Source organism: Dipodomys ordii, unplaced genomic scaffold (genome assembly GCF_000151885.1).
Source record: "Dipodomys ordii isolate 6190 unplaced genomic scaffold, Dord_2.0 Scaffold26, whole genome shotgun sequence".
Classification (NCBI taxonomy): domain Eukaryota; kingdom Metazoa; phylum Chordata; class Mammalia; order Rodentia; family Heteromyidae; genus Dipodomys; species Dipodomys ordii.
In genome coordinates this window covers 9545562-9571043 of record NW_012267242.1, presented here as the reverse complement: position 1 = coordinate 9571043, position 25482 = coordinate 9545562, and the positions used below count along the sequence as shown (strand labels likewise).

The following is a 25482-nucleotide window of genomic DNA, read 5'->3' as shown; positions in this document are numbered from 1 at the left end:
TAGCTTTAGTATGGTCTTGTTTGTAAACATTTGGGTAAATGCCCAAAAGTGGGATTGCTGGGTCATAGGGGAGCTCTATGTGAAGTCTTTTCAGGAACCTCCATACTGCTTTCCAAAGTGGTTGAACAAATTTTGTTTTTTTGTTTCATTACTGTGGCTTAATTACAGGGTCTCAAGTTTTCTTGCAGCTTTTTCACCCAGGGCTTGTGCTTTACCACTTGAGCCACACCTTTAGTTCCAAGAGCCCATGTTTCAGTCACCTATTCACTATAAGTTACTTTATGAGCTTTGTCTTCATTATCTCTTGCAAAGTATGAATAGGACCTATGAGTCACATGACCTCAGAGATGATTTACTATCCAAAGCACACTAAAATTTTAAAAATATCATCAATGTAGCTTGTTATCAACCAAGTCTGTGTGGTGTGTGTGTGTGTGTGTGTGTGTGTGTGTGTGTGTGTGTGAGAGAGAGAGAGAGAGAGAGAGAGAGAGAGAGGGAGAGAAGAAAGAGACATCGTATAATATACATCAAGTCATTTTCTGTGTTTGTGTCTGTGTTACTCATATCAGTCCTGGGGCTTGAACTCAGGGCCTGGTTACTGTCCCTGAGCTTTTTGCTCAAGGCCAGCACGCTACCATTTGAGCCACATATCCACTTCCAGCTTTTTTAGTGATTAATTAGAGATAAGTGTCATAGACTTTACTGCCTGGGCTGGCATCAAACCATGATCCTCAGATCTCAGCTTCCTGAGTTCCTAGGATTACAGGCATGAGTCATCAATACCCAGCATTAAGTCTTTAACATTGTAGTAAAACTTTTATATTTTTGAAAATATATATACCATCAGGATGAGTCCTTCATATTATTTTACTAAAAAACAAGTTTAACTGTTTTGTAATTGTCTTTAACCTTCTGAAGGCAAAGCTGGTGTTTAATAATGAATGCTATGTATTCTCTAATATATAGCTATTCCTTAGTAGCCACATGGCTTATCTTTTAAATACCACCAGATCTAGTATTCCCAAAGGACTGGGAGACATAGAGGTGAGAGCTGAGATCTGGAGATGGAAGACTAGAGTCTTAAATTCTGGCTATGGCTCTGGGCTTGAATTTCTTTATATATAAGATGACCTTCAAAGGTATCTTTCCCCTAAACTTCTAATGACCTTTGCCTTTGAAGTAGTTTTACCTCCTTTCCTGATTTCTGAGGTTTGTATTTATAATCCTTGTTTCAGAGCTAATGTATCTGCTAGTTGTGATTCCAACGAATACTTGTGCCTGACTATTGTTCTTAGAACTATTCAATATATACAGTATGTGCAGTAACTTATAGGCATTTAAGAGCTTCGTTTCCTTGAAAAATATAAGTGATACATTCACAAAAGACCAGAAAGCTCAGACTGACATAACGCCTTTGTTGAATGTCATTTAGGGCAAAAGATTTTAGAGGTTCCAACCTAGAAAATGCTTAGAAAATCCAGAAAGGGTTTGAGTATTAAATGTTTTTAAAACTTGCTTTTGGAAGTTCCCCTCTTCCATTTATAAAAGATTTCATTGAGTCTAGTGTTCTGAAGAGCATGAGAAATTTTAGTAAAAACTGTTGTCACAAAATTAATGAAATGCTATGTTTGGTAAATAAGGCAGACACAAGTCTCAAATTATTTTCCTTCCCCCCCCCAAAAAAAAAAGAAAGAAAGAAAAATGGAGACTGCTTATTACCTCATTTTTAACTAGTTTTTTATTTTGAATTGTATTCTGTATGCTTTTGCTTTCTTCTGTGTTTTGATAATAGTAGCATTCTTTTTTTTTTTTTTCTTCTAGTGTTGGAATTAAAACTCAGGGCTTCCAGATTGCCAGATAGATGTTTAGATGTTTATTTGAACCATATCTCCAGGACTTTTTTTCTCAATTACTTTTCCAAACAAGGTCAAGTTTTTTTGCCTGGGGCTGGTCTTCTGCTGTGATTCTTTTACTTATATCTCCCACATAGCTGAGATTATATGCATGTACCACCACACTCTACTTGTTGGTAAAGGTGGTTTTTCTCTGACTTTTTGTCCCAGCTAACTTTGAACTAAGAGCTGCCTTCTAAGTGGCTGAAAATAGAGGTGTGCACCACCACACTTAACCTTAACAGTACCAACCTTTCGAACTAAAAACTATAAATAAATAAAGTACTTTATTTTCTCTCTTGCCCTCTTGTTTTATTTTTTGCTTTAGTTGTTTTGTAGCTAGGGTCTCACCGATGTTCTTACTCCTGCCTCCAAATAGCTGGGATTAAAAGTATTTGCCACCATGCCAAGATTCTTTTTTTTTTTTTTTTTTTTTGGTTGGTCATCGGGCTTGAACTCTTGGCTTGGGGACTGTCCCTGCACTCTTCAGCTCAAGATGAGCGCTCTACAGCTTGAGCCACAGATCCACTTCCATTTTTTTTTTCCTAGTGGTTTATTAAAGGTAAGAGTGTCATGGACTTTCTTGCCCGGGTTGGCTTTGAACCATGATCCTCAGATCTCAGCCTCCTGAGTAGCTAGGATTACAGGCGTGAGCCACTGGTGCCTGGCTTATGCCAAGATTCTTTATGAAACATTATGAAACATTTTTTCTTTCTAGTTCACAGAGAGTTCTCAAAGATATTTGATGGGTACATTTATTGTTAGATACTAGATTATTAACATAAGTTTTGAATAGCTATGTGTTTATTATATTTACTTTAAATGTAAAGAACAACTAGTCTTACTAATGGGGTTTACTGTAAATTTTTATATTTAGTTTTTATTTATTTATTTATTTTATTGTCAGTCGTGGGGCTTGAACTCTGGGCCTGAGCACTGCCCCTCAGCTCTTCAGCTCAAGGCCAGCATTCTGCCACTTGAGCTACAGCGCCACTTCCTAGTTTTTATTCTTAATGTCTTCAAATTCTGGTTTAGAGTAAGTTTATGTTTCTTAATAGATTATCTTCATGATGAGTTCATTTAACTCATTTCCGTTCTCAATAGTCTTGTCATTATAACAACTGGGTTTGGTAGCCAGCAAAAAAGATGCCAAGAGCTTTCACTCCATTGAATTCCCTCCCTACTTTGGTGTAGTAGATTTTCTCATGTAAGTTTCTGGACAGAGAAGAACATCTTGTCTTATAACACTTAAAAAGATTTCCTCTGTTTTGAGTTAATTTTTGTTGGGTAGTAATGAGAATTCCAGCTATATTCTAGTCATTATAGTCTTGTTTTGCATTTTATCAGAACCGCTGTCCCTCCCCTCTTTTTTCTGGCCAGTCCCAGAGCTTGAACTCATGCCTGGGCACTGTCCCTGAGCTTCATTTGCTCAAGGCTAGCATTCTACCACTTGAAAAACAGCTCCATTTCCCGCTTTTCTGCTTATGTGGTACTGAGGAATCGAACCCAGGGCTTCATGCATACTAGGCAAGAACTCTACCATTAAACCATATTCCCAGCCCCCAACCCTGCCCTTTTCTAACTCCACCTCCCTTTCCAGCCAGATAGAAGCCTATTTAAATTAAATCTGGATTACATGAAACTATACTACTCCATGTTTTTTAACTTATTTATTCTTATGTAAAGTTCAATACATTTTCCCAAAGTTAATTCAACTCTTTATCTACTTTGATTTTGTCTTTTCCTTTAGCTGATTTTTTTTTTCCAGTTGTGGGGCTTGAACTCTAGGCCTGGGTGCTGTCCCTGAGCTCTTCACCTCAAGGCTAGCATTCTACGACTTAAACCATAGTGCCACTTCTGGTTTTCTGGTGGTTAATTGGAGATAAGAGTCTCACAGACTTTCCTGCCCACGCTGGCTTTGAACTGGGATTCTCTGATCTCAGCCTCCTGAGTAGCTAAGATTGCAGGTGTGACCCACCAGTGCCCGGCTTAGCTGATTTTTTTGAGCTGTCAATTTCCCTAGCAATGCCTACATAAAATAACCCATATTTAAAATTTTTGTTTTCTATTTCTGTATCACTTTATATATGAGTGATTGATTTAAATGAATTGTTAAACTTTTAAGTTTTCCTAAAATTAAACTTTTTTTTTCATCAGTCTGACTACCTTAGGCTGGGCTTGAACTTACAGTCCTTCTGCCTACCACCCCGGCGATAAGATCATAGGTGGCTTGTACTTCGTCTTAATGCATGTTAATTAGTAGTCAGTACTTAGGCTTGTTCCCCCTGGTATGTGTGAACTTGAGCTTCTTGATCATTTTTACTTCTAAGAAATGTGAAAATATTTCAGTAGCAAGCACTTGATTTTGGCATTGAAAAATTCTACATGTTTTAAAAGTTATTGCCGCTGCTGCAATGATAGTGTTTCATTCCTTTTTTAATACTGAAGTTGGGTGTGGTTCCTTAAAATAGCTATGAATAATGCCTCTTGGTATTTTGCCATAGTTGAGTACATTTCTGTCTACAAAGCTTTTGCTTCTGCTTAACTTGAAGAAATGCCTAAATATAAAATAGTTTATTAGTAGGCTTATAGTTGTTATGCTAAAATGTATTTAAAGTATGCAATTAAATGGATTTTGTGGTAAAGAAAGAAAAGATGTTAGCTATTAGTTTCAAAGATTAATTCATTGATATGTTTTAACACGTAAAATTCTTTTTTTAAAATCCATTTTAAAACAGTAAGATAACATTAATATAACTGTAAACTTTGTTGTATGTTTTAGTATGTTATATAGAAGGCATTGTGTTGAGGATGAGTTTTAGATCTTCTCAGTTCTTCAGATTTCACACCAATAAAATGCTTGCATCTTACTTAGGGTTATCATGAGGGTTAAATGAATGAATGTTTGTAAATCACTTAAGAGGGCCTGTTAGTAAATACTCAATAGTCTCTGCCATCAACATCATATTATTATTAGATTTACAGATTTATGCTTAAAATTATTTACTAGTGTTGTCAAAATTAAGTGATGTATATGAGGATATTATATTTTATGAAGAAAATACTGATATACAGAACAGATGTTTCAGAGGGTGATAAGTCTAGGAGTATATTAAATACTTTTTGCATTTAGTATGTACAAATTAATTTTCAGATGTAATCTCCTCATGCAAATTTTTGGAATAAAATTGGGCATTTTATAAACTTTTAAATTTGAATTAAGCAGAATTTTTAAATGTTGTAGATATGGTTAAATGTTGTTCCTTATTCCTTGGCTGGGGAGTATATCTTGCTACTAGTGGTTTGGTTTGAGTTGCTGTCCAGCTGTTTTTATAGATGCTGTACTTGCCCTACTACCTGACCACTCATTTACCGCCCAGAAAAAATAACCAATGAGAAACCTACCAAGTCCAGTTTACTGATCTTTTGCAACTTTATCAATACAGTTAGAAAAATATGCCATTTTTTTGGAAGATTCCATTGGTCAGGCATTGAGAACATTGTAGATACATACTTTACTAGTCAGGATTTGTTTCTAACAACATCTAAGAAATACCTTTTTTGGAAAATGTAAAATTCAGCTGCCTGCCCTGATCATTTATTTTATTAATCTCTTCCTATATCTGCTTTGTATACTTTTCTGATGACAGTCTCCTTTTTTTTTCTCCTATTTTTGAGATAATCTTGCTGTTTTCCAGGCTGGTCCTGAATTGTCCCTCCTGCCTCAAACTCCCAAATAGCTGGGATCATGAATAGTACACAATCAGATCAGTTCACAATAGTCTTCATTAATGACAAATCTAACCAAGTCCTGTTCAGAAACCTCCCATGTACCTACTGGTAAAACAGTTACAGATTCCTAGATGATCAGTTTACTTTTCTTACCTATTCTGCTTGAGCTTGAAACCCTGACAGTTTTCTAACCTCCTTAAATTTTAGAAATCCTTCTAGTCTTTGGGATTTAATTCCTAAAACTAAATCTTACTCTGTTTAGTATATGTAAATAGAAGGACTTTGTTGAATTTTATAGAAATGAGTGTCTTTGATTTCCATTACTTGATTCTGTATGTGTCTTTTCTCATGTAATAAAAGAAATTAGCTTATTAAAGGCAAGGACTATAACCTACCATTAACATCCATTTTTGCTACTGTCCATTATAAGTACTGGTTTTCCTTAATACCATCAAAAGTATCACACTACTGTGCATTTAAATCTTTTGGTTCATTTCAGGCTTTATGGAGGAAAACACATGAAGTTTGGGAGGGAACATGTTAAGAAGTTCTCTTTCATTGTTTTCTTTTTAGAAAGTTTCTTGTTATTATTTCTAAATTACTTTTTAACTGATAGATTAAAAACAATAAGTGTATGAATGAGACAATGATATTTTGACACATGAATACATTGTTTAACATTTCAATCAAGTTAAACATTACTCAGTGGTTTATCTTTTCCTTATATTAACAACTTCCAAAAATTTATTACATTTTGAAATGTACATTGTTATTCAGAGTCATCCAGTGCTGTGGCACACCAGACTTTGTGCTGCTTTCTACCTGTAACTAGTACTAGTACCCATTATTCAATCTTCGTTCCCTCCATTCTTCTGCAACCTCTTAAGACTTGTTACTTAATGTAATCATCTCCAGTTCCATCTCTATTTTTGGAAATGTTGGGATTTCTTTTTTAGATACTGGCTGAATAGTGTTCCATTGTATAAGTGTACATATTTTCTTTATCCATTCATCTGTTGATAGGCACTTTAATTGTTTCCATTTTATGGCAGTTGTATTGCCAATGAGTGTGAGAGTATAGATGTCTCTTCAGACATACTGATTTCATTTGTTTTTGCCTAATATACCTAGGAGTAGAACTGCTGGATTGTGTAGTAGGTCTGTTTTGAGGAACCTCCATATGCCTTTTCATAACAGTTGTATTCATTGCTCTTTAAGTTGTACCCAAAGTTGTTAACCAATGCAAACTTGACTTAGAATTGATGTGTCATGAGAGATCAGAAGAGAATACAAGTTCAATGTCTCTTCCTCAGTCCTTTGTCTCCTATTTCTCTAAAGTCTGCAAGGTGGTAGAAATAAGATTTAACTTGTTCAAATGCATTATAGACCTTTTTGTCAGTTTAAATTAACTTTGTGCCAGGTACCAGTGGCTCATGCCTGTAATCCTAACTACTCAGGAGGCTGAAATCTGAGGATCACGGCTCAAAACCAGCCCGAACAACAAAGTCTGTGAGACTCTTAATCTCCAACTAACTACTAAAAACCAGAAGTGGTACTGTGGCTCAAAGTGGTAGAGCGCTAGCCTTTAGTGAAAAAGCTTAGGGACAGTGCCCAGGCCCTGAGTTCACACCCCATGACCGACCCCCCCCCCGACTCCAAAAACAAAACAAAACAAAAATTAACTTGATTGTAACTACAGGCAATTATAATAATTTTGTAATTATAACTTTTTTTCCTACAGAAAACCATAGGCAAAATTGCAACATGCTTGGAATTGCGAAGTGCAGCTTTACAGGTAGATATTTTGTTTTTCTTTTTCTAACACAAGAAGAATAATTATTTTGATAAAACATTATAGACATTAGTGCCCAAAACGCTATTAGGGTTCTATAGCAATAAGAATTCATCCATTGAACTCATGCTTAAATTATATCACTTATATTTTGTAAGCTTTAGAAATAAAAGATATAACTTTAGTTTTTTTCTGTTACTTTTAGCCTGAACGTTCCAAGAATTCAAAAGCAAAAAAAAAAACAAAAAAACTTTTTTTTCATTATCTACTTTGAAGTCAAGAAATAGACTCATTTTGACTATTTGGTTCTTATTATTTAAACAACATAGAGTACACTGAAATCTTTGTAGTAAAAAGATATAATGTGCATATCTTAAATTCAGTCCACACAGTCCCAAGAAGAATTTAAACTGGAGGACCTGAAGAAGCTAGAACCAAGTAAGTTTAATCTTACATTTTTAGTGGTACTACTTTAGGAAAATGGTTCCTTATCACTAGCAGTGATGGTAATTAGACTCGCTTCTCTTAGTATGTAGTCCTATATGATCTTTTTGGTGCTCTTTTAATTCCTACAATATTCATAGTAACTATCATGGATTTTAACCTTCATTTATAGAACATATGAGGTTGTATTAATTGAAGTATGTATTAGCTTTGCTGGGTACCAGTGGCTCATACCTATAAGCCTAGCAATTCAAGATGCTGAGATCTGAGAACTGCAACTCAAAATCAGCCCAAACAGGCTCTTATCTCCAATTTACCAGAAAAAAAAACCCTGAAAGTAGAGATGTGGGTTAAGTGGTAAAACACTAAACATGAGAGCTAAAGCTGAACAAGAGCCTGAGGCTTTGAATTCAAGCTCCAGTAGTAGCATACAAAAATAACTAAGCTGGGCATCCATTGCTCATGACTGTAATCCTAGCTAATCAAGAGGCTAAGAACTGAGGATCATGGTTTGAAGTCAGCCTGGACCAGAAGGTATGTGAGATACTTATCTCCAATTAATCACCAAATGCTGGAAGTGGTACTGAGGCTCAAGTGGTAGAACACTACCTTGATCCAAAAAGCTCAGGGATAACACCCAAGGTGAGTTCAAACCCCAGGTCTGGCACTAAATACATGAATAGCCTTTATTTTGTCTTAATGGCTTTTATACGACTATACCTACTATGACAGACATTTACAGTAGAATAAAGAATATAAAGTTATAGTTGTCCATGCCATTCACATTATGTTTCTTTGGAAACAACAGACTCCCTGTGAAGACAACACTACAAAATATTTACTCTTTCTCTCAATTTCTTCTCTCTTCTTACAAACTTCTTAAACTAAGGAGTTCAAATATTTTGGTGGTTAGGATAATACCAAATAAAGCCTTCTTGCTTGTTTAAAGAAATGCTCTCTTAGGAGATATGTTTGCAATATGGATCCCCATACAGAGATTATAACTGAATTCTGCCATTGAGAGTAGATTGTACACTTTAAACTTATTTATGTAAATAGGGAAGAATATATTTTATTTACTCTTTACCTCAGCCCTTAGTAGCTGAATGGCCTGAATCTAGGATACCTCAGGACAGGTTTCCATGCCTTGGATAAGAAGTAAAAGAACTGAAGAGACTATTCATGAAAATTCCCCAGACTGCCAATTTTTAACCTGTTTATAGGAAGTTCAAGAAAGGTAGACTTCTGTTATTGAGCTGTTGAACTGTGAATGTAATTACAGGCAGAGACCACAAAGGAGGAACCCAGAGTCTAAGCTGCAAGGGATCTGATTTCTATTGTTTGGGTAGTAGAGAAAAGCAACAAAAAAAATCAGAACACATAGCATATTTGTTGTGATTCTGGTGGCTTTTCTAAAGTTGTTATCATATTTTGTCTCTTCTGAACACTGTTCCTCATATAGCCAGAATTATGGTGAACTGTTATTTTAGTATTATTTTTGTTGTTGTTGTTGATCATAGGGCTTGAACTCTGGGCCTGGGTAATGTCCTTCAGTTCTTCAGCTCAAGGCTAGTGCTAGTGCTCTACCACTTGAGCCACAGAACCATTTCCGGTTTTCTGGTGGTTTCTTGGAGATAAGAGTCTCACAGATTTTCCTGCCCGGGCTGGCTTTGAACCACAATCCTCAGATCTCAGATCTCAATCCTCAGATCTCCTGAGTAGCTAGGGTTACAGGCATGAGCCACTGGCACCCAGCTGAACTGTCATTTTAATAGTTTTGGTTGCTTTATATAATTCAGCTCATAAACTTTTTGTTGCAAGATATATACTTCTATATTCAAAATAAATTTTATATATTTACAGTATAAATAAGAATGTCAATCAAATAATAAAACATGTTTTACAAATTTTTATTATTTTTGTCAGTCATGGGGCTTGAACTCTGGGCCTGGGCTCTGTCCCTAAGCTTTTCAACCCAAGGCAAGTGTTCTACCACTTGAGCCACAGCGCCATTTCTGGTTTTCTGGTGGTTTCTTGGAGATAAGGGTCTCAGGGACTTTCCTGCCTGGTCTGGCTCTGAATCATGATCCTCAAATTTCAGCCTCCTGAGTAGCTAGGATTATAGGTGTGAGCCACCTGCGTTCGGCCAAATTTTTATTTGTAATAAACACATTTTCTTTTTTTTGGGGGGGGGGTCCGCTCGTGGGGCCTGAACTCTGGGTCTGGACGCTGTCCCTCAGCTCTTCAGCTCAAGGCTAGCACACTACCACTTGAGCCATAGCACCACTTCCGGCTTCTTTTTTCTGCTTATGTGGTGCTGAGGAATCGAACCCAGGGCCTCATGCATGCAAGGCAAGCGAAGCATTCTACCACTGAGCCACCTTCCCAGCCCCTAAACACATTTTCTTGTGCCTACAGTTTAACTTGATGACTTTCGAAAAAGGTAGTAAAAATACTTCATATAAGATAATTTTTCTCTTTTTGTAAATTATTTTCATAACAACTTGTTTTATTGAGATATAATTCACATACTATACAGTTTATCCATTTAAAGTATAGTTTATTTTTTTGTATTTTGACAATTATGTAATCATAACCAGCTATTTTAGGACATTTTTCATTACCACAAAAAGAAACCCTATACCCATTAGCAATCAGTCATTTTTCCTCATCCCACCCTGAAAGCCTCCAATTACCAGCTCTAGTCAACCACTAATTTAATTTCTGTCTATAAATTTGCCTATTCTGAGCATTTTATGTAAACAGAATCATGATCCATCGCTTTTATAACTAGCTACGCATAAGATTATTTTGAGAAAAGCACATTGGTGCCTTTAAATGAAAGATTACAACTGTAGGATTGGGAGTGTAGTTCAGTGGTAGAACTCTTGCCTGGCCTATGAGAGGCCTTGGGTTCCATCCTCAGTGACACACACACACACTACAACTGTAGGTCATAAAAACACATACACACATATTACAACTGTAGATCACAAAAAATAATAACTAAAAAGAAGTTTGGTTTCTTATTTAGTCACTATTTTCCAGCAGGTTTGTTGGTTACAAACAAAATTTGAGAATCTTACAGAGGTCCAAGGGTGAGACCTGGAGGTAGAACGCTTGCCTTGAATTCACAAGTGTCTAGTTTCAATACTTAGCATTGTCAAAAGGAAAAAAAATTACAGATATTTACAAGGGTAACTATAAAGGTTATAAACTATCCTTGGGTATTTATTATCTCTTCCTATAAAAATCTTCAATTCTTTCTCCTATTGTCTCACAAGATCTTTCATCAATTGACAGTGTTTGGGTTTTTTTAAGTGTAGCAGCTATATGCCAAACACTCAGATAATTCCTCTCAACTGAGTTTTGCTAATGACAACACTTTCTCTTTTAGCTTTAAACTGCAGGACTTCAAAATGAAAGGTTAAATAAGTTGAGTACCACAGATCCCTTTTGGGTAGCTTGTTAATACTGTGAGTTTGCCTTGATGTGATTGCAGGTAATTGCTAGGAATACAGAAGGCCAGAAATGAGACACTAAATTACATACTTAATGTATTTCTCCAGATATAAATAGCATTGTAGAACATATTTCTCTAAGCTTATGTGCCAGAATATAGCCAGGACACAATGTCATGTGTGAAGACTTCTCTTGAATGTAAATCCCACTCTGTGTGTCTACATATGTAAATACATAAATGTATTTCATAATAAATTTAATCATAAATGGAAGACAAAAATTATAACTTGGCTGCTACCAGACTGGCCTACAGGATGCTATCGAGGGCAAATTGATTCAAGACAGAAAAGCATGTGTTCATGTATTTCTCCAGTTGTCATCTTTTTTGATGTCAGTCTTAATTAATTAAGTCTCATAGAGAGGAGGTATTCTCCTTCTCTACCTTGTACTGTGTGGGAATTCATTTTCTAAGACCTTCAAAGAGAAGTGGGGGGAGGAAGGGGAGAGTGTATACATAGTAAAAATGACTAAAATTAGCCATTTAAGATGCAGTATTTGGTTTTAATTAATGGAAGAATTTATATTTACTTATCTTTTTATTCTAGTACTAAAGAATATTCTTACATATAATAAAGAATTTCCATTTGATGTTCAGCCTGTACCATTAAGGTAAAATAAATGTCCATATTGTCTTCTCATTATATCATCTATAACTTTTTAAAAATACTTCTTTAATATCAAATTTTGATGGCATTTGTATGATTGATACTAGTGGTAACAATTATTACAATAGAGCCATTGATACCAATACATCAACTGTTTAACACCTTCAGTATCTTTCCTGGAAAATGAGTAGCTATGAGGCTTTACTAACATATTGAGCATTATAGCTTATTATGTTTTTTTTAATAGAAGAATTTTAGCACCTGGTGAAGAAGAGAATTTGGAATTTGAAGAAGATGAAGAAGAAGGTGGTGCTGGAGCAGGGTCTCCTGATTCTTTTCCTGCCCGAGTTCCCGGTGAGTATTACTTAGATAGAATATTTCTTATTTCATCAAAGGTCAAGGTACTTGGAACTGATTACTCACTAGTGGAGAATAAAACTCCAGAGGCCCTGCAGTCTTTTTTTTGTTTCTTTTAAACAATTTTATTAGCATACAGTAATTGTATAAGGAAAGAGAGTTCCTTACGACATTTTCATAGATGCATACAATGTCATTCCCCTCTGTTACTCTCCCTTATCTACCTCCTTCCTTCAAAATAATTTCAACAATTTCATCCTTCCCCTTCTTGCTGATAACCCCAACCCAACAGAGCCTTTGGGAATTAAATCCACAGCTTTAGTATCCTAAAGAGGCCACAAAATCTTAAGCAGATTGCTGGTAGTAGCTACTTAAGTATATAGTGTAGAAACATCACCTGTGTCAGAGATCCCCAAAACCACCCACATCATCACTGAATGGCTAGGACTCACAAGACTAAGTGTATGTTGTACTCACAGCTGTGAGTTATTAGGAGAAAACACAACAAAATTAGCAAGGGGGAAAGGCACTTGGGTGAAGTCCAGAGGAAACCAGGTATGAGTTTCCAAGAGACCGCTCCCAGTGGAGTTCCATAGGATGTGTTTCATTCCCCCAGTGACAGGTAGTGACAACTCCTGTGAAATACTAGCACCCTCTGCCTACCATAGGCCAAAATTCTAAACTCCACAAGGAAACCACTTATTAACCAAAAACCATATAATTTGCACCAATGGTTTAGACGTTGTATTATTATAAGAGAAGGAAGGGAACCTTTCTCAAATCCAAAATCCCAAATGGCAACCCAGGCCAGCCTTACAAACAGGCCATGTTAAGTCTTCTAGGCTAACTTCTAGGTACCTTTAATATATATTATCCTAAGTCCTTTAATTAGTCAAATTATGATTATTAAAATCATTACCAGGAAAAACATATACTACTTAAGTTCCCTTGTTTAAGGGAAACAACGAATATGTAGCAAGCCTTTTTATTTGTGGGTCTTGATAAGGATCTTTCCTCTCAATAAATAATCTTACAAGGACCCTGGGTAAAATTTTTGGTTTTCACAGTTACTTCTTTATTCTCTTCTGTTCTTAGTGCACTATTTTTTAAGATGGTTTTGGAAACAGTGTGGTTTTGTAGCACAAGCTGGTGATCATTCTTCCTTAGCCTCTGGACTGCTGAGATCACAGGCATGCATCACCACACCTGCCTCTGCACTGTTCTTTCTGGAAAACTAGGTCACTTTAGGAAGTGTAGCAAGATGCTGTAATACTGTGAGGAATTTTAGGATAGACTATGCGTTACAATGTAGTTGAATTCCGTATGTGTGTCATTCAGATGAGTTCATAAGTAAAGTAATATTCCACTGTTCTTAAGATTCCTTGGAGAGGAAACATTTGTAGTATGAACAGTGAAGGGTTGAATAAGCAGAAGTCTAATTTCTGCCAGGCACTAGTTGAGTTAGACTACACACATTACTATCTGAAATGAGAAAATGACCATGCCTAGCTTATAGCGTCTCTATGAAGATTAAATAAGGCCTTAAATATAAAGCATTTACATGATAACCTTTCATAATGCCAATTTAGTGGAGGCTCTTATCCTCTCCTCATCATCTGTAAATTGAGATAATGATACATCTTCCATATGTTTCTGTTTTTTTTAATTGTTATGATAAAGGTCATGTACAGAAAGGGTTACGGACACATAGGTTAGGTAATGAATACATTTCTTTTTGGTCAATGTCACCCCTTCACTCTCTCCCAATTGCTCTTTCCTGTCCCCACCCACAAGTTGTATACCACTGAAGATAGATTTTTTTTTCTTAATTTTCTTACATTAGTCATAGGCGAGAGGATTTCATGGTAACATTTCCACACCATTACAATGTATTCCTAAGTCACTCTCCCTAGTGCTTTTCCCTCTTCCTAACACAATCTCTACAGGTTCCATTGTTTTAGTTTCATAGGTGTAAATTATGTCTTGATGGTAACCAACCTCCTTCATCCTCCTTGCTAGCTCAGTCCCTTCCCTCAAGTATCTGCCCCTCAATAGTCTGTTTCTCTTTCCTTGTCTGTATTCCTCTATTGATGAACAGCTTTCATGTTCCTTAACCAAGATTGTAGTAAGGAAATAGAGAGGGTAGTCCTGTTGGAATGGTTCTATGTCATTTGTTACATAGGGTGGAAAGCTAAGCCCTATGGGAGAGGTTAATAAGTAGATGAAGTAAGATAAGTAGGAAAAAAAAAAGTTGTGTAGGATCAGAACATTAGTGAAGGTGAAGTTGGAAATGAGTAGGTATAGGCATAACACAAATATAAAAGAAACAGGGCAACACCAATGATCAAGAAGGAGGGAAGAGAAAGAGTAAATTTAAACAAAGTAAATAGCAAAAAACAAAAACCAAGAGCAAATACTGTTCAGCTAATCTACTTTTAGGTATGTGTTTAGTTGCTCAGAAAGATTTAGCGGTAGAAGATCGGGAGTAGCAGAGAGTATAAGAAAGAGTTGTATCTATTTGTTTTCTTCTTTTACTCTTTGCAGGTTTAGAGATTGCTGGTTTTTTTTAATTGATCATAATGTATTCTTTCCTAATTTTCACATGTTTTTTCCATTTCTTTTGTGAAATTGCCTCTTTCCTGAGATCTGTGAAAGATTCCTTTAAGTGTTGTTTTCAATTCTCACTTACTGGTTATGAATTGTTATAGTTTATATTTGTCTTCATTTCTCCTTGGATTTTAAAAGATAACGAACCTGGATATAACACTCTTAATTGGCCCGTCTTTATTCTCAAGGGCTTGAAATATGTCAACCCATGCTTTCTTAGTTTTCCAAGTTTCTACAGAAAAAGAAAAAAGAAAAAGTTTCTGCTAAGAAGTCTAATGTAAAACTGATATTTTTACCTTTGAAAGTTAGGTTGACATTCTTCACTTTCAGCTTTCAATATCTTCTCTTTGGTCTCTAGATTTCACACTTGAAATATAATGTGATGTTTTCTGGTAGTCTATGTAGGATTCTATATGCATCTGAGTCTTTTCCTGGATATGGAAAATGTTCTCCTATAATTCCATTCAATAAATTTCCTGTGGTTTAGTTTCTATCTCAGTTCTTGCAGAAATTCTTCAGTTTAATCTCTTTATATTACTCCAGTGTCCTTGAAAGTTGTCTTCTGACTTGTTTGTTTTTTTCTGTATTGCTATCCTAATGTAGTACTTGCTTGACCTTATCTTCAATCCCTGATATTCTTTCTTGTGTGGTTTAGTATATTGGTGATAGGTGATGCTTTCCACTTCCTTTTTTGTTTTGTTGTTGTTTGACCAGTACTAAGGTTTGAACTGGGAGCTTTGAACTTGCTTGGCAGGCACTATACAATAGAGCACACTCCTAGCCCTTTTTCACAATGATTATTCTTGAGATAAAGTCTTGCCCTCCTACCTTGATACATGCCTGAACCATGATCTGCCTGTATTAGACAGTTCATGTCTTCTGTATCTGGGAAGATTATGAATCACTGTGGCTAGATTATTTTATTGAGATGGAATCTCATGAATTTTTCTGCCTGGAAATTGCAATCCTTCTGTAGTTTGACATGTTATGTACATACTGGATTAAAATCAGCTCTTGCTCTCTTTTTTTTTTTTTTTTTGGTCAGTCATGGGGCTTGAACTCTGGGCCTGGGCACTGTCCCTAAGCTCGTCAGCTCAAGGCTAGTGCTCTAACACTTAAGCCACAGTCACTTCTGGTTTTCTGGTGGTTAATTGGAGATAAGAGTCTCATGGACTTTCCTGCCCGGACTGGCTTTGAACTGCGATCCTCAGATCTCAGCCTCCTGAATAGCTAGGATTATAGGTAGGAGCCACCAGTGCCCAGCTTCAGCTTTTGTTTTCATCTTGTTGAAAGACACAAACTCTACAGTTATTTCTTATTTTATACTATTTTGGAGAGGGGGGGTAGTTCTCATCTCATTCTGGATGGGCCTTTAGTTTTAAATTTTTCAATTTGTGTATAGATAAGATTTCAAACATACAAATTGGTCTTAGGATTTTATGTGATACTCTGTAGTATTAATTCTGAGAGAATCAATCATACAGGATGAGGAAAAGAATAGAAAATTATACTAAAATTCAACAATTAACCACAAGTATTAAAGTATATATATATATTATTAGTAGCAACTGAAAGATTTATTAATAACTCTGATATGAAATCTCTCAAGCTTTCGGATAGTATAACAAATGTCTTAAAGGCTTTTCCTGTTTTTGTTCTTCATATTAAAGTATAAAATTTAAGTTCATGGAATGTATTATGGGAGTATATTATCAATTTTGTAGTAATTCATAATTGGACTTCCTTGAATGAATTGAATTTTTTTGTGTGTGTGCCAATCGTAGGGCTTGAATTCAGGACCTGGATGCTGGTAGTTTGTTGGAAATAAGAGTTTTACAGACTTTCCAGGGTAGATCTGAACCATGATATCCAGATCCAACCTCCTAAATAATTACAGGATTACAGGCATGAGCTACCAGTGCCTGACTATAATTTGACTTTTTAACAAGCTTGAATTAAGAAATCTACTATATGGTGTTTTGAGGTATGGAATTTCAGATTTATCTTGCTTATAATTTAATATTTTTCTGAAGTGAATAAGAGTAAGTGTTTGGGACTTTTGGAAACTAAAATATATAAGGTCTGGCTACTTATTTAAGAGCAAGTCTGTATCTTTTCTGCTTGTTAAAATATTTACTCTGAAATTATTGGTAGAGCTAACATTTATGGTTGTCTCTCTGTTGCCAGGTACTTTATTACCTAGATTGCCATCAGAACCTGGAATGACGTTACTCACTATCAGAATTGAGAAAATTGGTCTAAAAGACGCTGGGCAGTGTATTGATCCCTATATTACAGTTAGTGTAAAAGGTAAATAACATTCTATCTATATTCCTCCCCCCCCAGCAAGTTTTATGCTAGGCACTACTCTCCTTTTGGATTCTTTTTCATTTTTATGATATATTAATTAATTCTACAATGAAACAAAATCCCTATAAAAGATGACCACTCTTCCACTGAACACCTCTCAGAGATCTACTGAAAATATTTTCCTGTTTATAACTTATACCCAATTTTATTTTGTTTCTGAGACACTGCCTCAAAAGAAAGACTAAGAATAATGATTGGATCATTAATGATAAAGTTACCATATCATTACCGAGTAATAACTGTACTGTTGGTGCAAATGATTTACTTTAACTTACAATTTGAGACAAATGGGCTGAAATTAAATGGTTCTTTTATTAGTCATAAATTCAAATCTGTGAGTTTTTTATATTGATTAAAAGAAAAGGGAAGCCAGGTTTCTATGACTCATGCCTGTAATCCTAGCTCATCAGGAGGTTGAGATCTGAAGATCCAGCCTGGGCAGGAAAGTCTGTGATTCTTTTTATCTCCAATTAACCACTATAAAGCCAGAAGTGTAGCTGTGGCTCAAGTGGTAAAGCACTTGCCTTAAGCAAAAAAGCTCAGAGACAGAACCCAGGTCCTGAGTTCAATTCCCAGGGCTGGCACTAAAAAAATAAAAATAAGGAATTAAGTCATAGTAAAAGATTTTAATATGTAAAGATTATTATCAGGCTGGGAATGTGGCTTAGTGGTAGAGTGCTTGCCTTGCATGCATGAAGCCCTGGGTTCGATTCCTCAGTAAACAGAAAAACAGAAAAAGCCAAAAGTGGTGCTGTAGCCTTAAGTGGTAGAGTGCTAGCCTTGAGCAAAAGAAGCTCAGGGACAGTGCCCAGGCCCTGAGTTCAAGCCCTAGGACTGGCAAAAAAAAAAAAAAAAAGATTACCACCAACAGAACTATAACTGATATTTAACTTTTGATGTTACCAATTATCAGATATGTATTCATTGGGAAAAATATACATTGTTTGGTAGGCCATTTAAAAAACCTGTATAGCTCATTCAGAAATATACACTGTAAAACATAAAAAGTAATGATAATGTGTATATTGTTACCTTTGCATAGTGAACTGAAATTTTTTGTGTGAATATCTCTGAGAATTAAAATAAATATACTAAATTCTTTTTAAGTTCCCTATGACGCTCTGTTGAATAATACATAAATACTAAGTATTTAGAGAAGCCATGTTGAATTGAACTAAACTGGGATTTCTGGATTTAGGAAATTAAAACCATAATAACTTAGAATACCATCTGGTGGCTGTGGACATAAACCAGTATTTAGGTTATATATATAATTTTGCTCACTGATGAAAGAGCTTCCTTGGCAGCTCTCATGTCCATTTGACTTGAATACTACAGGGAGATTCTGATGTTAGATTCAAAAGCCTTTGCAAAGGTTGGAAAATAGGGACAGGAACCACATTGTGGCGTATTATATACATTCTAAATTTTTATTGCACATTAAATAGTCTATTCCCCAGGAAAGCAGAAACTTCCTTTCAACTTTTAACCATAAACATCAAGCTTTGTCTTCCACAAACTTCATTTTCCACCTGGCCCTGGCAAACCTTCCTCACCTCCATAAGGTTTCTCATCCTCTCTGCTCACCTCCCTCCACCTACCCCAGTGGATATCAAGAGCTCCCAGACCCCTGCCTACACCAGCTAGGGAGTTCTGTTAGCTTGAGAATTGCCTTTCAGCTCTCACCAGGCCTTTGTCGGAAACATAACTGTGCAGTCTGCAATGCCAGGGCTCCTAAGCAGAAACTTCTGTTTCTCTCTAGATTTGAATGGCATAGATTTAACTCCTGTGCAAGATACCCCTGTGGCTTCAAGAAAAGAAGACACATATGTCCATTTTAATGTGGATATTGAGCTCCAGAAGCATGTTGAAAAATTAACCAAAGGTTTGTAATCATCAGTCATTGGCCTCAGCCAGGCGCCAGTGGCTCACACCTGTAATCCTAGCTACTCAGAAGTCTGAGATCTGAGGATCGTGGTTCAAAGCCTGCCTGGGCAGGAAAGTCCATGAAACACTTATCTCCAGTAAGCCACTGGAAAACTGGAAGTGGCTCTGTGGCTCATGGTAGAGTACTCTCCTTGAGCTGAAGAGCTCAGGGACAGCATCCAGGCCCAGAGTTCAAGCCCCACAACCAATAACAACAAAAAAACTTCATTGGCCTCTGATGGACAGAGCCCTCTTTTGGGATTGTGCGCATATTGACATAACAGCTGGTATCTGGCAAAAATAAATATCAAACAGGGACCAAATAGGCACCTGGAAAACAAGATAACCTCATTCATATGTCAACAGATACACACCAAAAAAAATCAAGTTATTTAAGTACGGCCTTACTAACAAGGAACACTTTACTATATTATAGTGTTTGTGATTATAAACTAGATAACACAATTACTAATTTTCTCAGTTAAAAAACTTATGTTTGATTTTTCTCAAATAAGCATTATTTTGGAATATCCTCAGACCATTTCCTCTTCATTCTCCCCAGTGCACAGATAATATCTAAGGGAGCCTCCTTCACTTTTGCTAGGCTTGAATTCTTTTTTTTAAATTATATAATTTAATTGTTTTTTTATAATAAATTACAATAGTGTGGGTTTTGATTTACACAGAAGTATTATAAATTAGGCCTGAATTCTTAATCCCCATTTTCAACAGGTCTCATATCTTATCTTGTCCACTTAACTCCCCCCTTCCCTCTCCACACACAAGGTGAGACCAGTAACTTTTGAAGCAATTGACATTACAGTATTTGATATTTCACATCTCTTAATCTGGTGCTTGGCCACTCAGATACCCATCTACAGTGCTCCTGGCACAGACTTGGAATGTGGCTTAGCAGTAGAGTGCTTGCCTGGCATGCATGAAGCCCTGGGTTCAATTCTTCAGTACCACATAAACAGAAAAGGCTGGAAGTGGTGCTGTGGCTCAAGTGGTAGGGCACAGAGTGGTTCATGGACAGTGCCCAGGCCATGAGTTCAAACCCCAGGACTGGCAAAAATGAAAAAACAACAGTGCTCCTGGCACCACAGTGGTTCTGAGTGCCCCCAGAGCAGCAGTCATACCTAAAACCTCATTAAGTGCAAGTGTTGGCCCAGCTCATCTCCTGAGTCGAACCGTGGGCAGCCTCAGCCGTCTGTCTTGGTCTTTCTGATATGTACCAGAGCTTGTCACTGTTAGAAGAATGTGTTAATACACTCATTAAATAATGTTGAACATTTTTAGTATTGAAGTATGCCTAAAAGTACTAAAAAAAATTAAATTTTCTACTTGTCTCCATTGCTTTGAAAAATGTTCCTGATATGAAGGGGAGAAGGTCAAGTGTTTTATGGGCTAACTTTTCAATTTTATTATGCTATATTCTTTCCTGATAAATTGACTTACATGTTAATATTTTAATATGTGTATTCCTTTTCTCTATCTTTGAAGTTATAGTTACTTGATTTTAGTTAATATTAATACTAATGAACATACTTTCATGTTTATAAGCTTCTCAGTTATTCTAGGAAATTCCCATTTCACATTTAGTTCATTCTTATCAATTTCATGGAGTAGAAAGCTATGCATACCAGGAGCAAGAAAAAAAGGGTATTTTTTTAACTTCATCAAAGTGATGGTAACATTAGAGCTTTTACATTGTTTTAAATATGCCACTTCCACATTTGTTCAGACACAATCATTGTGCAAAGGAGATGGTTTTGCTAGCTGATGAGACTAAGAAATATGATTTGCTGTCTTCAAATGGAGGGTTTTTTTTTTAATAACCAAATGTCTCTACTATGCTGTGGGAGGGAAAAGAGAAAAAGCACCCTTCTCTGTGGATATGGTACTGTGGATTGGTCACTGATAACCCAACTACTGTAATCATTTCTGTGAGGCAGGAAGTACATGTCTAAGAACGCCATCATCCCCACACCTCCCTCCCCATTGTCTCTTGAGGGACTGTTTTTTTCTCCTCTGACATGTGAGGGGCTCCATTTAGACCAAAGTACCAGGGATGTACACAGATTTCTGAACATTGTTAGACTTTTAATCACTTGGGAGTTTTGTCATCATTAAAAGTATTGCATGTCTGTTGCTCCTCTTTAAAAGCCAGTATTCAGCACCATTCTGGTTAAGGAAGCATTAAGTTGCCACCAGTTGAGCAAGACCCCCAATTTCCTGCTGTCAGTTTCTATGCCTTTTATAGAAATCAGTTGTTCTTGGCTACATTGGTGAGACAAGTTAATTCTCTATTTTTATCTTTTTTCTCTCTGCGGGGTGGAGAGCTTATCTGTTGGGCTTTGGGAATGCAGAATTGCCAGAAATCCTCCTGATCAGTTGATTGTTGAGGGAAGCAATGGAATAGCCAGCTTTTAGGCCTTTTCCTTCCAAAGCTCTGTCTTGATCAAATATAATTACAAATATAATAGGGCTTTCAACTCTGAAAATGGTAGGAAATTGTTGATATTTGACAACTAAACCAGTATGCTATTCATGGTTGGTTTCTGGGCCTCCAAATGTACAGTTTGGGGGCTTCAGAGAGGAGAGAAATTATTCAGGCTTGAATTTGTGTGTGTCTGTGCATGCGTGCGCATGTGTGCGTGTGTGCATGCATGCACCCGCATCAATCATTCTGAAGACAGAACCTGCAGCTTTGTGACTTGTGTGCTTGGCAAGCACTCTATTGTTGAGTTACATCCTCAGCCCCAAGCTTGAATTTTTTAAAGAAATTTTTCAATGCTTACTTTGTCCATTGCTTTTTGAAACAGTATCTATGGATATTGATGAAACTTAACAAGAATCTATGTTCCTTGCCTATTTTTTATATTCTTTAGTGGTTCATAGTAGTTCCTGTATGAGAGCCATTGTGTATTCATACGCTTTTTATTGGTGATCAGAGTGGTACCTTGGGTTTAGGTGGTTTGTTTTAATTCCTTAGGTGCAGCTATCTTCTTTGAATTTAAACACTACAAGCCTAAAAAAAGGTTTACCAGCACCAAGTGTTTTGCTTTCATGGAGATGGATGAAATAAAACCTGGACCAATTGTAATAGAACTGTAAGTGACGTGCATGTGGGATTTGTACTATTCTAATGGCTACTGGTATGTTTGTCTTTTAAACTTAACCTTAGAATACATCAATTATCTAAACAATAATCTCTTTCTATTGTGGTTACAGATACAAGAAACCCACTGACTTTAAACGAAAGAAATTACAACTGTTGACCAAGAAACCACTCTATCTTCATCTACATCAAACATTGCACAAGGAATGATCCTGATATGAATAACCTGGAACATCTGTGAATTTTACCACTCAGTAGAAACCATCATAGCTCTGTGTAGCATATTCCCCCTCAACAGGCAAGAAATGAGCCGTGCCCAAGGGAGCCCTTTGCAAAGCTGTACCAGAGAACTCAAAAGTTCAGCATATTACTGACATATTAGACTCCTTTGGATACAGGTTTATTGTAGATTTTGAAACATGTTTTTACTTTTCTAACAATCTATTTTCTAAATACCATTGCGCCTACTCTGCTTCCTGGAACAATACTGTTGTAGCAGGTGTGCTCATCTTCAAAACTTAATACAGCAATAAGAATGTGCTAAGAGTTTACACATCTGCTCACTTTCTCTCCCATTTGCTGTTTTGATTTAACTTCAGATTCTCGTTTGAGGTGGGTGGGACAGTACCAAACTACTTTTTGGAAGAATTGGACCTGTTATACTGCCTTGGAAGGTTAATCTGGAAGTTTACAGGTTGCTTCTTAAATGTGGCCTAACTTTAACCTGACCAACAGTTCTGACTAGAACTTGTGTGCCTTGGCCAGATAAGTATCCTAGATGAGCGTGTTTCCCAGTTTGTAGCTGTGATTTTTTTTTTTTCTGGATGACCAGATTGTCTCTCTTAAAAGTGAGCATATTTGTAGTCAATGCTGATTAGCTATCTTCTACACCACATTGATATTCTTCCTGATAGATTATAGGGTTAACATTGGAACTATCTCAGAACAATTATACTTTTAGATGGATTTACAATGTCTCATAAACCATATAAACTAAAATCAAATACTAATGTGATACTGCAGGAACTGACTTTTTCTGGCAATTGATCATAAAATCTGAAATCCTACATACCTCTTCTTAGAATGATGGGTATGCAAAATCTGAAAAGATAGTCTATTTTTTTTAATATAGGTAGATAGGATTGCCATTTATTTCCTATTTAGATATACTGACATCCATCCATATGAAAATTTGCAGCTTTTTACTGTTATTTACTTTTGGCTTAATGATGCATAAAATTTTCATAGTACACATGAGGTGGATATTTGATACACAGAACATTAAATTTGTGGTGGGCTTTCTGTGGGTCAATATAGAACCCACATATTTTAATACCTTTAAATGAACAGTGCATGAGGGGAATGCAGTGTCAGTATGTGGCCTATTTTTGAACTAGTGTAATAACCCGTCAATATGTTTGTGTTTTTTTTAAATAAGTAATCACAGTTGTTTTAACCCTTGCACTTCAAGAGAGTTAGTATCTTATTTTCAGTTGTCTGTTAGGTCAATTGTTTACTAGATGAATGTTAATAAAAACTATATGAGCCTGAAAGAATTCTCAACCAAATTTAGTCTTGTCTTTCATCTTGATTGGATTAGTTCCAAGTGCTAAGATAATTCAGGCCACAATAGCTCTTGATTTACTTTGGTAGATTACTGCGTTGCTCACTCAGTTCTTAAACTCGAGTTGTCAGGTCCTCTGGCTAAAGGCGCCTCCGCAGTCAAAAACCATGTCTCCTCCATGTAAACTTTAAGGTGCTTGACGGTACTGTGCACCCTGTGGAGTATTTAGTACCTTTTGTTTGATGTTATTCTTAAGACCTAAAAACGAACCCCTTAACCTTACTATTAGTCTCTTCAACTCTCATCTCCTGCATGGGGAGCAGGAAATACTTTTCTTTCTTTAACCATTATATTAAAATAAATCCTTGATAAAAATTAACAAAACAAAAAACTTAATATTAAAATATAGCAAAACTCATGTATTTTCTTTCCTCATAACCAAAGTGATCATTTATATCCACCTAAGTATGGTTTATATGAACTGCAGGTGCCTTTCATTCATACTGGAAGATGCTAAATTGAACCCTGTGAGATGAACTTAGTTTTAATTCAAAACTCAATGAAATGATAAAAAAGATAACATCTTGAAGCAGTTGGCATAGAATATCCCACATCCTAAGTTATTTTAATTAACAGTTAGGGCGGGGGTGGGGGAGAGTCAGGCATTGGATAATAACCACAACTGTAGTAGAACTTCTTTCAGGCTGAAAAACTGCTGATTCATAAAAGACGATTTTAGCCACTCAGCCCTGAAACCCAATTATGTGTAGGTGCCTTCTGAAATGTCTGATTTTACTTGGCGGGGGGGTGGGGGGGCAATGTTCTTGACCTCATCCGTACATTGGCAGCTTTTTCTGCTTAAGTGGTGCAGTTGGTGGATGAGGAAGAGGCAGTTATAGGTTCGTTTTGAACTACTTAGATGAGCTACACGTCTTGCTGATTCTCCTATGATATAAGCTATAGATATCAAAGTGGCTTTAAAGGGGAAAACATTCTGATTTTGAATTTAGAAATGAATTTACCTTTCTTACTTTCCTACATAGCATGCCTTATTTAAATGTCACTTAACGTTTTAAGTTAGTGGAGCATGTGGCACATGCCTGTGTTAGCACTCAGGACTCTTGAGGCAGGAAGATCCCAAATTCAAGGACTGCCTGGGATACACTTACTTAAGTGATACTCATCTCAAAAGAAAAATAAAGTCCATTAACATCAGAAGTTATATTAACTTGCACAGTGTTTTGTAGCAGTCAACACACACACACATATATAAAAGTTGTATTTGTGGCAATTTTCATGGTTAAAAATGAAGTTTTCCTTTCAGATATGACTTCTGCTGCTTCTGCTTTTCTTCTTCACAGTGCTTCTTAATCAAATCCAGGGTCTTGCACATGCTAAGGCAGCACCGTACCACTGAGTTTACCATTAGACCTTGGTTTTTTGAGATGGTGTCGTGCTGTTAGCTCAACTTACCCTAGACTTGTGGTCTTCCTGGCTTTGACATCCAGAATACTGGGATTACAAGTATATACCATAACACCTAGCTAATT

The 25482-nt window shown here is 36.3% G+C and overlaps 1 protein-coding gene across 2 annotated transcripts in view; it reads left to right on the top strand.

Moving 5' to 3' along the window:
• The window catches only part of Aida (axin interactor, dorsalization associated), a 33015-nt gene extending 9079 nt beyond the window's left edge, over positions 1–23936 (top strand). The window contains exons 3-10 of one of the 2 annotated variants that reach the window (XM_013015329.1): positions 7366–7419; positions 7800–7854; positions 11928–11991; positions 12235–12341; positions 17139–17261; positions 19084–19206; positions 22243–22360; positions 22482–23936. In XM_013015329.1, the coding sequence (XP_012870783.1) occupies positions 7366–7419; positions 7800–7854; positions 11928–11991; positions 12235–12341; positions 17139–17261; positions 19084–19206; positions 22243–22360; positions 22482–22578 (741 nt within the window). In that variant the 3' untranslated portion in view covers positions 22579–23936. The remainder of the gene's footprint in view (positions 1–7365; positions 7420–7799; positions 7855–11927; positions 11992–12234; positions 12342–17138; positions 17262–19083; positions 19207–22242; positions 22361–22481) is intronic. The other variant, XM_013015330.1, reaches the window with a different exon arrangement.
• Positions 23937–25482: the final 1546 nt, after the last annotated feature.